This window comes from Pinus tabuliformis, chromosome J (assembly GCF_031772625.1).
Source record: "Pinus tabuliformis cultivar Carrire ecotype Pingquan chromosome J, CPIR1, whole genome shotgun sequence".
NCBI classification, from domain to species: Eukaryota; Viridiplantae; Streptophyta; class Pinopsida; order Pinales; family Pinaceae; genus Pinus; species Pinus tabuliformis.
In genome coordinates, this window is record NC_142295.1 from 1,624,508,452 (window position 1) to 1,624,521,127 (window position 12,676).

The 12,676-nt window shown below is 37.7% G+C and overlaps 1 protein-coding gene across 1 annotated transcript; it reads left to right on the plus strand.

Annotated features, from left to right (window-relative positions):
- Positions 1 to 412: 412 nt before the first annotated feature.
- LOC149233700 (uncharacterized) lies at positions 413 to 1,186 on the plus strand. The gene has a single exon (XM_089382265.1). The coding sequence runs from the start codon at positions 413 to 415 to the stop codon at positions 1,184 to 1,186; it is 774 nt and encodes a 257-aa protein (XP_089238391.1).
- The last annotated feature ends 11,490 nt before the right edge of the window (positions 1,187 to 12,676 follow it).

Sequence of the window (12,676 nt, forward strand, 5' to 3'; positions counted from 1 at the left end):
TAAAAATGTATTTTAAAAGCAAAACATAAAATTAAAGAAGGACAAAAAATTCAAATATATAAAGAAGACACAAAAAATAAATAAATGTTAAAAAAGAAAAACAACATTAACCTATAAAAGATAAGAATTAAACTAAAAACAGAGTTAGGTTTTTTCGAGAGCGAGCTGCGCTGCGGGGGTTTGAGCGCGACCAGGCCTCGACTCTCCTCGATCTGCCCTCACGGGCTCTAAGCCCTGCGCCTCTCACCGACTAGCAACCTCTGCCTCACGAAATCAGATCTGATCGGATCTAGCACACCGATCCAAACAGCACTTCAAATCCAGATCTAATCGGATCTAGACAGCTTGTCGCCCCTCTGGCAAGGGAGAGATCTCTGCTATGCTGCCTCGGTGGCGGCCGGCATTAACCCTGATGGAGACTCAGGGTCATGATCCTCCCTCTGATCCTGCCGCAGAGGCATTCCATCAACTTCTGGAAGGCTTGCCTCCAAAGAAAAGAAACGAAGCCTCTAAATTTGTCAAGAAACTAGATGAAATTCTAGAGATCTGTTTCCCTCCGGAGACTCCCATGCAGGTAGCTTTGTCGCTGGCGGATCGGGGACTCATTGGCCAATTCACAGAACTTTGGCCATCCCCGAAAACTACAGAGCAATGGGTCAACAGGAACTGGGCGCCTCTGATCAGCCAAAGTGTTACCTCATACTTTCTAGGGCGAGGTTTTTTTCTCTTCGAATTTACCTCCAGAGAAGACAAAGACCTGATTTTTAGAAACGGACTGTACTTCATGGGTCCTCGGGGCCTCTATCTAAATAAATGGACACCGGATTTCGACCCGGCGGTAGATGTCCCCAAGGCTGTTCCAGTATGGGTTCGCCTCCCAAATCTGCCGGTCCACTGCTGGAACTGGGACTCCTTGAAACACATCGGCAACTCCCCAGGAAAATTCATAGATCAGGCAAGCAACAAGGATCAGTACGATTGTGCCAGGATTTGTGTTGAGGTAGACTTAGAAGAAGGCTTACCAGAAGCAATCAAAATCAAAGTCGGCAGCTGGTCCCATGTGCAGATCTTGGATTATGAACAGCTGCCTTTCAAATGCAGGAAATGCCACGTGTATGGACACTTCGCTAGAAACTGTCCGACCAACCCAGAGCCAGAGAAAGGAAATGAAGAGGGCTGGAATTAAGTAAGACGAACCAGAGCCAATCAAAAGGGACAAAAACAGGGAGGACAACATGGCAAAGGCAACCCTCAGATCAACGCTCAGAAACCCCTTACAAAAAAGACGCAAGAAAACAAATTTGTCCTTCTAAGTCAACTGACAGAAGATGTTCCAGAAGTAGAGATACAAAAGCCAGAATCCTCAAGGAAAAGCACACCTCCAGCTTCCCCCAAAGAAGCTGAGAATCCTAAAGACACGTTCCAAGAAGAGGAAGAACAAGAACAAGAAACTGAGGAGTCAGAAGAAGAAGGAGAAATAGGCGAATCCCAAAATTCGGTGAGAAGATCAGCAAGGGGTCGAAAAACAGACAAAGAGAAAAGAGAGCAGCAGACCTACAAAGATAAGCTACAGGGTAGCCAACCAACGCTGGAAAAGCTCCTTGCCTCAAAGCCCAAAATGGGGAAAAATCAGCCCCAAGGCTCCAAGGGAGCCCAGCAGAAGCATAAATAATGAAAGCTATCTCCTGGAACTGTAGAGGTATGGGGAGCAAAGTTAAGGAAGAAGGCATAAGAAACCTAATAAGAACAGAAGCCCCAGATATACTTCTCATCTAGGAGACCAAAATGGAAGAAAAACTCTTCCTGCAAATAAGCAAAAAGTTGTGGCCCAAAAGTGAAGCAAGAGCTAACTCAACCAGGGGTGCCTCAGGAGGAACCGATACTCTATGGAACTCCAACAAATATGCACTCACCTCTGAAGCAACCAACACTCATTGGTTGATGTTAAAGATGCAGAACCTTGACACAAAGGAAACCATCACTATCTTCAATGTATACTCTCTAGTCAACATAAGAGAGAAAAAGGAGTGCTGGGACACCATAAAACAACAGGCAGATCTGACAACTCTGGAAAATGTAATCATTGCTGGAGATCTCAATCTCACTCTCCACTCATCTGAGAAGAGGGGAGGAAGCATAGTCCGAGACCCGGCAAGAGAATGGGCGGAGGATCTTCTGCAAGAATGGGACTTGATAGACATCAAACCCTCAACAGGTAAGTTTTCATGGTCTAACAAAAGAATAGGTCTTGGGCATATAGCTGCCAGGCTAGATAGATTTTTCATCCAAAGTTCTTTCCTGCTTCTTGGACTAGAATCCAGAATGCATATTCTCCCATTTAGCATCTCGGACCATAAGCCGATAAAGCTAGAGCTGCTTGCCCACCTAGATCTGGGCCCCATTCCTTTCCGCTTCAGTCCACTCTGGGTAAAGGAACCCCTATTCATGCAAACAATCAAAGATTGCTGGAGCCAACCTGTCAAAGGCTCACCTTTTTACATTTGGGAGGAAAAACTCAGAAGGACAAAAAGAGTTTTGAAACGCTGGGAAAAAACTCTCCCAAATCCAGCAACTGAAAGGAAAGTCATCAAATCCTCCCTTGCCTCTCATTAAACTTGCATGGAGAGCGCCATAATCACAGAGGAGTTGATAGACCAGGAAACCCATCTACAGCAGAACTATCATAAGGCCTGCTTGGCAGAAGAAGAATACTGGAGATTAAAATCGAGAAATCTCTGGCTGAAAGCAGGAGATAGGAATACGGGCTGCTTCCACAAGCAAGCCCAGGCTAGGAAAAGTTTCAATACTATTTCTGAGATCAAGGAAAATAATGTCACGCACAAGGAATTTGCAGACATCAAGAAAGCAGCCTACACACATTTCCAAAATCTATTCACTGAAGATCAGAAGACACTCCATCATCAAGAGCTGCTAGACATTATTCCTCAAGCAATCTCTCCCCGTATGAACAGGATCCTAGAGGCCAAAATCACAAAAGAGGAAATTAAAAAAGCCCTCTTTGACATGGAGCCCGACAAGGCCCCAGGACCAGACGGCTTCTCTGCCAGATTCTTCCAAGTTTGCTGGCCGATTGTGGAAAAGGATCTTCTTAAAATGGTACAAAAATCTCAAAATTCTCAGAAAATAGGAGGCAACACAAACTCTGCTTTCTTAGCTCTCATTCCAAAGGAAAAAGGAGCCAGCAACTTCAGCAGATTTCGCCCGATCTCGCTATGTAACATTGGGTACAAATTAATTACCAAGGTCATTGCAAACAGGCTGAAGCCCATCCTACCAAAAATAATTCCGGAAAATCAAGGAGGCTGCATTCAGGGAAGGCAAATCGTGGATAACTACACTCTCGTTTAGGAGGCAATACACTCAAGTCTCCACCGAAAGGAACAAGGTATGGTGATCAAACTAGACTTAGCAAATGCTTTTGATCGAGTCAACCATAGATTTCTGTTAAAAGTAATGTGTAAATTTGGATTTGGAGCAAATTTTATAAAGTGGGTCCGGGCCTGCATCTCAGAGCCTTGGATTGCTCCCCTAGTAAACGGAAGAGCCACTGATTTTTTCAAAGCCTCGAGAGGCCTCAGGCAGGGATGTCCTCTTTCCCCTCTGCTTTTTGTCATTCAAGCCTCTTTCCTCAGTTTTCTGTTAGAAAAAAAATTGCAAGACCAAGAGATCAATGGCCTTTGTATAGCCAGAGGGGTCAAAAGCTTAAACCACGCCTTATTTGCGGATGATACCTTGCTGTTAGGTAGTGCCACCCTCTCCTCAGCTTCCAAGTTCAAAGCTGCCTTAGATGTTTCTATCAAGGCTTCTGGCAGCACCCTTAACAAGAATAAATGCCATATTTACTCCTGGAATACCTCACCAAGAACTCTATCTGCTATCTCTAGATTCTTGGATTTTGCTGCTTCATCCTCTTGGACCACTTTTAAATACCTGGGCCTCCCTATCTGCCTCAAAAGACTCTCAGTCAAAGCCTGGCGTCCTCAGCTTGAAAAGTTCAAATCTAGAATTCAGTCTTGGGGTTTTCGCTGGCTCAACACTGCTGGCAAGTCAATTCTTGTAAAATCTGTGCTTTCCAGCCTCCCAATTTTCCATTTTGCAGGTCTCCCTTCTCCTTCAACCATCCTCAGCAAGATGGATGAGTTTATGCGCAGATTCTTTTGGAAGGGCGGAAAGCAAGATGAAAGGAAAATCCCCCTTATCAGTTGGGATACCATTGGCAAGCCGTTGATGGAAGGTGGCCTAAACTTCAAAAATATAGGTCATCAGAACGTGGCCATGGCAGCAAAGACCATCTGGAGGATCATTGCGCCCAAACCTGGATGGGCTCAGCTTGCCTTATGGAAAAAGTATCTCAGGGGATCCCGATTAAGATGCTTAGAGAACGAATTTCAGGCTCAGAATTCGCCTCTCATTAAGCAGAATTCATCATTCCTAAAACTCTGCATCAAAGCAGGCCCCCTAATCAGAGATCATTCCTATTGGATCCCCGGGAATGGCAGGAGGATAAATATCTGGTCTGATCGCATTATGAACAGGGAGCCTCTTGAAAATAAAATCGCCACAAGGGACCTGCGAACGTGGATGAACAATAATGGCCTGCGCACACTATGGGATATATCGTTGTGGCATGACGAAACCTGGACGGGCTGGAAAGCAGTGGAAGTGCCGGATCACCTGCGCAGGGAATGGACCATGCTGACAGAGCAACTACATGGTCTGGCCCCCACGCAGAGTTGAAGTCAGGATCGCAAGGGATGGGGAACGCAAAGCAGAGGATACACCGTGGCCATGGGCTACAGAAAATTAATGGAGAAACTGCACGTTCCTCCAGATCCAGCGCCGTGGCATGGAGTATGGCGCACCCCCTCATGGTCGAAGACAGATCACTTCGCCTAGTAGCTCTGTCATGAAAAAATACTCACCCATGATATACTGCAGAGGAAAGGAATCCAGGGGCCTTATATATGCCCACTGTGCAAAGAAAAATCAGAGACAACAGCGCATATTATGTTGGAATGTTCGTTCTCCAAACGAATCTGGGAATACTTTGTTCAGAATTTGAATCCCAACCCCTTATTGCCAAGCTCCATTGTGGAGCTGTTTTCAAAATGGACAGCCAGCTATCCAGGACAGCCTTCAAAAAATCAAGCAGTAAAAACAGCCTGGGACATCCTTGCAAAGATAATATGCTGGCAAATTTGGCTTGAACGTAATAGAATAATATTTAGAGACATAAAACAGAACAACAAGGTTTTAGAGAGCAAAGTTAAAAGCCAACTCAAGGAATGCCTAGCTGACATTAAAGACGATTCAAACCTCAGTCAACAAGACATGTCCTGGGGTACACTCATTGGCTTGCAATTCCATCCAGCAAACAGAGCTGTCCCTTCTCATAAAAATTGGCACATAAGAAAATCTGAAGGCAACTTTAAAGAATGGCTCAATGTGCTTTCAAGACATACTCTTTTCTTTGATGGGGCAACAAAGGGAAATCCGGGCAAAGCTGGTGCAGGAGGGGTCATAGTAAATCAAAATGGGGAAATAATTCACTCCTTCGCATGGGGGCTTGGACATACAACCAGCGTGCAAGCTGAAGCTCTAGCTTTATATCAAGGACTCAAGATCCTCCAAGACACAAATGTTGAAACAGCCAATGTTATCGAGGATTCTCAAATTATAATAGATGCAATGGCTTCCAGCACCACTGTGACAGATCTCAAGCTCACTAGACTGATATCCAGAATCAAGGGGCTTGGAAAACGCTTCCAGAAATTAAGCTATTTTCATGTGCTGAGAACCTTTAACAAAGAGGCAGACAAAGAGGCCAACAAAGCGACTCTACTCTCAACAGGAACCAAGCAGAAAGACAAAGAAGAAACATGGGATCCCATACCTTAAGATACAAGATCAAATGGTTTACTGTCTTCTCTTAAAGCAATTTGTTTGTATCTCCAAATGGGGGGAAACACTTAAAAGCATGGACACCAGATCAAGGAAGATCTTTGTAAGAATAAGATGCATATTCACTCACAAAAGTGACCTGCATCAGAATAAAGAAGACCTCTATGTAATCAGATTATTGGCATTCAGCCCAAGAGGAATATAAATACCCCATACCCGTTTTCGTCAAAAAAAAGAAAAAAGAATTAAACTTAAAAAAATATAAAGAAATAAATAATAAAAAACATGTTTAAAAAAAATGTAAAAATAAAAATAAATTATTATTAAACTATAAAAAGGGAAAGAAAAAGAAGTAAAACATAAAAATCTATAAAATTAAAGTATATGAAACTGCAAAAAAATTTAAACTTCTTAAATAATTAATTATTTTTTAAACTACTAAAATAAATTAAAAACATTTTAAAAACACAAAAAAAATTACAAAAAGAAAAAAAGTTGCGCCTCCACAGGGCCCGGGTGGTTGAGGGTCGGCTCTCAGTCGACCCTCAGCCACCCGGGGCCTGTGGGGGCGTGACCCTAGGTGATGGAGATGTTGCCGCAACAGCGTTGCTGCCTAGGGTCGCGCCGCCACGGGCGCAACAGCAGCGTTGCTGCCTAGGGTCGCGCCCCCATGGGCGCGGCAGCAGCTCTGCCGCCCAGGGCTGCGCCCCCACAGGCCCTGGGCGGCTAAGGGCCGACTCTCAGCAGCAGCTTCGCCACCCAGGGCCGTGCCTCCACGGGCCCAAGGCGGCTGAGGGCCGATTCTCAGCAACGACTTTGTCGCTCGAGGCCATGGAGGTGCATTTTTTTTTAAGTTTGATTTTTTTTTTGAATTTAGGCTTCTGTGATCCATAATAATTATAACAACATCTTTAAGTGAAAATCACATAAGAGATATTCTTGTCAACACGTTTTATTAATTTTTTAGTCTTTTTTTTTTAAGTCTAGTTTATTTTTAATTTTTAATTTTTTTTACATTTTTAGTTTTTTGTCAATGGTTTTTAAATTATTTGTATTTTTATTTATTTAATTTTATAGATATTTTAAACTGTTTTTTTTACATTTTTATGTTAATAATATTGTCTTATAGATTAAAATCATTATTATTATTATTATTATTTCATCTGTATTCTATGAATAATTAATTATTTCACATTATTAATAAACCTAGTTAGTTTATAACCTTGTTCTTGAAAAAAAAATATTCAAAAAAAAATATCATACCTTTATGTATTATTCCTTTCTCATGTTTATTTTAAAAAATAAATAAATTAATAAATAAATAAGTAAATAAATTTAACAATATAATTAATTTCTTAACAACCTTCCCAACGTCTAGTTTATAACTGTTATTTCTTAACGATTAATTTCGAGCATGAATGCTTCTATGCTATTTAAACATTTGCGAAAATTGATTTTTTCACCTTTGTCCTGAGGATGAACCACATGAGTTGGTTCGAAACGTCCACTTTCATTAGACCAAATCTAAAAAATGTGATTAATATGTAATACAATACTATTATCAATATGGATCGCAAAAGTCTAAGATCTAACATTTTTTTATGTTTTTTTGTCGTTTTTTTATATATATTTTTATACTCGTTTTTTTAAGTAATCAACATTTTAAAAAAACGAAGAAATAAAAAACTAGAAAATTTGTTAAGTAATGATGATTTAGAAAACAATTGGACATAAAAAATTTAAAGTGTAAAAAAAATGTAACATTTAAAAAAAAATATCCACACTTAATACATTAGAAAATTTAAGTGTCAAAAATAAGCCCTCTAAGAAAAAGGGTTGATGCTGCGTCAACACGTTTCAAAATCAACATGAAAATCACTAACATTTAAAAACAAATATTTATATTTGATTTATAAGAAAATTTAAAGTGTCAAAAATATGCTCCCAAAAAAAAAGTGTATTATGTATCACCACTTTTCAAAATCGGTCGACTTTTTTGCTAACTCAACGAAACGGGTAATTGTATCAATTCTCGTTTCAAAGTTTATATTGTTTATTGCATATGAATTGGGTGTTACGGAAACAAAATAATATGAGTGTTATTTTCATTTGCTTGGAAAATTACTCACTTCCAGAATTTTAATCTAAGGTTAATGCCATAATCAATCATACTAAGTATCAAACTATTTAAAGTGAAGTGGATGGAGCTTAAAAGAAAATAAAATATGTAAGAAACATAAGGTCTAATGTACTAGCAGTTTACATTTGAATCCATGAGAACACATGAGTTCCAACATAAACAAAGAAATTATGTTTGCAAGTCCTGGAACTATGTAATGATATTTAAGCTGGATGGTTTCAATTGTAGATAAGCGTTAGAGCATAGCCCAAACATTACCATTGTCATTTGTTGAGGGCTACAATTCTTTAGAATTTTTATCAAACTTGCAAAAGCAAACAAAATGCTTGAAATAGATAACTTGTAAATCCTAAAAAGTCAAGCAAGTTTTAAAAGCGTGGGAAAATATATCCAAAATCGACCATATACAAAGAACATCCAAAGCTTATTTCATGAAAATAATTTAACCATTTAAGATAATTGTCAAATCAATATTAAAACATGTGCAAACCAAAATCTTAATATGTCATAAGCCGAAGTAGAAAGGAAGAATCATATTTGGGTTATGTTGAATCGTAAATCTAAACTCTTATCCTTACAAGGGTTGAATTTTTTTGTTAATTTGCATAAACACATATCATTTCACAAGTTTTAATTAAGATTGGGAGAGATAAAAGTCATTTTGTTAAGATATGAGATGTAGGGTAATAAGGTCTTTTTTATTAAAATAAAGAAAAATAAATCTAAATGGAAACTAAACAGATTTGAAAATAAATTCTAAATTAATTGTGTAATTATGACATGAATTTTAAAATTGTGACAATGTCATTAATTGAGTTACACACCGAAATAAGTTAAAAAGTATGAAACAACCATTTGTAACCAAACATTTTGCTTTCTTAAATTATTCTCCCTTCACAATCTTCGTAAAAGATCAATTATATGAAACATTTAAATACCAATTCCAATTATAATGTTAGTTGAACACCAACTAAGAAGTCTATGTTATGATTGAGAGGGGAAATGCTTTAATTAATGTTTGTATGAACAAGACAATTAGTAACCAAGAAAGAGGAAGAGTGAGGAGAATCTTCCTGGAATGTATTTCGATGATGGTTCATCTGATATGGTATTTTATAACTACATTATTCGAAAAGAAAAAAGTGAACACATAAATATTTACAAGCAACAAACTAAAGAACAAAAATTAACTAATCTATTCCTAAACCTATTATATGCTGCAATAGTTATCCAAAACTATGTGAAATTATAGGTTCAACGCAACCAATCATGTATCTCCAATCTTGTAACCACATGTTCATTGAAAATAAGAAACACATAGTAGAGTAATCTTTTATGAAGGATTGAAATAATTAAAACATCTCTAATCAACATCTGTAAGATTGTATATTTGAAATTGATTGGGAGCCTCTTCGCACGAGAATTCTCCAATCGTAGTCTAATTCTATCATAATATTCAGAGTTAGTAATATGGAATTGTTGAAGAGAGTTAATGGGAAAAGAACGGGCCTGATGTGAGTTAGAAGTGAGTGTTCAAAATATTAACTTGAGTGTGTGCCCCTTTGTCATAAATGTCATTTGATTGTGAAAATTGATTAAGATAACAAGGATCTAACATAACCATTGACTATGATGAAAGTACCCCATTGGCTCATATTTGATGTTTCAAATAACCAAGAGTCTATGAAAGATCATGATACTCAAATTGTATGACATTAAAATGATCGCCCTATATAGGAAGCTTACCAATATAGCTCATAGTGTAAGACATCTATTAATGTCAATAGTAAGGCCTTTCATCCTTTACATTCAGGGTTGTAGGAATTTACAAGGTAAGTTCCTCATATAGAACACCAAAGGACACTGCTCACAAACAAATCACAAATCAATACACCACTATTTTTGACGTGGTTAAAACCCTCAAAGAGGGAAACAGTCCACGGCCTGAGCCTACGCTACCACTTTAGGCAATTTATTAATAAAAGAAGGAAAATTTACATAAGCTTCTCTCATGAACAGTCACCTTACAAATGACCCTCCATGCTCTTTAAATAGAGATCATGGACCAATCAAGTGTTAAGCCACAGATCAAGTGTCGGTAATACCGAGGAGAGAATGAACTGTCAGATCACTTCATGTCTAGAACATATCGTGACCGTTAGATTGTAAGTTACAAAAGTACATAGTAAAAAAACACACTTTACCTAACTCTACACTAGACCAGGTTATACTTAACTATTTCCTATGTGTCGGAATATCCTAACAAGGGTTATGTAAGAATCTTGAAAATATATATTCTTACAAGTGTTCACATAAATAACATTTTTCCATCCACGATCCTAACATGGGACATATTAAAATGACTCCAAGTTCACCATATCAACCCTTTCATTCTCAAGTTTTAGTTTATTAAGAGTTGGCTCCTTATTATAATATGATCCCCGAGAAAACGCTTTGGAAGGATTAGGTATAATTATTTGTTACGACCAATGAAAGGATTATTAAGGCAAACTCTGTGTTCAAACCAAAACAACAATCCAGGGAAATTTCCTCACATCAATATGCTTATTTTCTGAGTCAATGAAGGATCAAAAGGTCAAATCACATCATGAGTAAATCTAGATACAAAGAATATGTTTTTTTTTATAGTATAAACAATCAAGTGTTTCCATGTTGATTGCATGATCTTCATTAATTTCAAGAATACTATCATGTAAACCTCATCAAAAGGCATATTATAAGTTAAAATGAAAAGAACAAGTTCAAGATTATTTTGAAAAGAAGAAGAATCAATATTGTCGTGGATATGAATATCAATTACATTTTCAATATTAGGATCTTTCTTTTCAATTATGAATGTTGAGTCCTCTTTCAACATGTTGATTTCATAAGGAGTCATTTTTTTTTGCGAATAGAGGAATTTACAACTAGGTTGGGCTCATACTCACATCATAAGGGGTTTATTTTGACCACTATAACTATAACTTCTAGGTGAAACCACACGTGCCCCAACACATGGCTCATGGGTTGAATCAGGGGCATTTGAACCTACATACTTTACATAATACTTCATAACATGAACATCACCAATTGAGATGCCCCCAGGCGCTTCTTTCGTAGGGAGTCCTAGTGTAATTATTTGATATAGAATTTGAATCGTTAGAGACTTCCTATTGTTATTGATTTCAAGACAAAAATGTATACGAAATCCTAACTTTTATCGTTGCATAATAATTTTGTCATCATTAGTGGACTCTATAAAGTCAAACCTAGAATCAACATTAATTGACGAGTCAATATCTTTAGTTACATACATATTATGAGGGAGATCAATATTACATTTTTCATTGTTTACTTGATCATGTGAATTAGAAAGAGAAAGAAGATAAATAAACCATCCTTTTGCATGTTCTCCAATGCATTGATCATCCATGCGTAATCTAAAGCAACTTACCATATTTATAAAAAATAATTCCTTGATAGACTCACTCTTATGTATATGAAGGTTCTTCGTTTCCTAAAACAATTCCTCATAATCGTAAAATTGATGAGCGAAATAAAGAAACTACATGAATTGCTTTCATACGTGAATAGATATATGAACAGATTTGGCTGGAAACATTCTGAATCAGGTTTTAATTCTTCCTTGAAATGTGAGATCAAATAACATGCACGATTCGTTTTCATTAGATATTCTAAAACATTTACTACCCTTAATGAATTGTGAAAGATGATCAAAAGTGGATATTACACCCTTGCCATCGAACTTTATTTCTAGCAAGGAATAGAGTGTCCCATTGGAAATGCTTCCAGTAGGTTTCCATGAACTAAAAGCATGTTCTAATACATAAATATCACAAGGAGCCACGAGCGATTAAAGACATTAGAGAGGAATGGCTCCATAGGGTCAACTTGTCATATGCCCCCTTCTAGTACGAATTTGTTAATAGCCCATAAACTTATTGTTAACAACACATGGTCATCGCCTGATCAAGGCACCCAATTAAGCCTATACTAGCATAGTGTGTTGATGTCCACTTGTACATGGGGTCGGTTGCCATTGAGTGAATTACTCCTCAAAACGAGACTTTCATTAAAGCTTTCCTTAGTATTAAATGCAATTCTAATCTTATTAAATAGAAATGAGACAAATTTAATATATATATCCTATCTCAACCAAGAGCATAAAAAGAAAATTTCAAGCATAAGGCAATACAATAGTCAATTTGAGTATTTAGAAAGAATTCTTAGACTCTAATAGATTGTAAAACCACATATGTATCTCCTTCCAGATAATTAATTATGTAAAGGAAATGAATATACTCGTACACTTAAAAAAAACAATTATAAGTTTAAACATACTAAAGGAAAAAAATTCACATGAAATTAAATAAACAATAAAGTGTATAAACTTATAAAAATGCTCGGCAACCTACAACATTCAAATCCCCATGTACAGTTAAGGAAGTGGAGCCAACAAAACAAAACCATTATGACCTTCCACACATGCTACAAAACCTCCAAGTGCCAACCAACCTTTCCAGGGAACCAACCCTCGAGACAACTTGATGTTTCACTGATATGGACCCTCAGCCGCTCCGATGACAATCCATG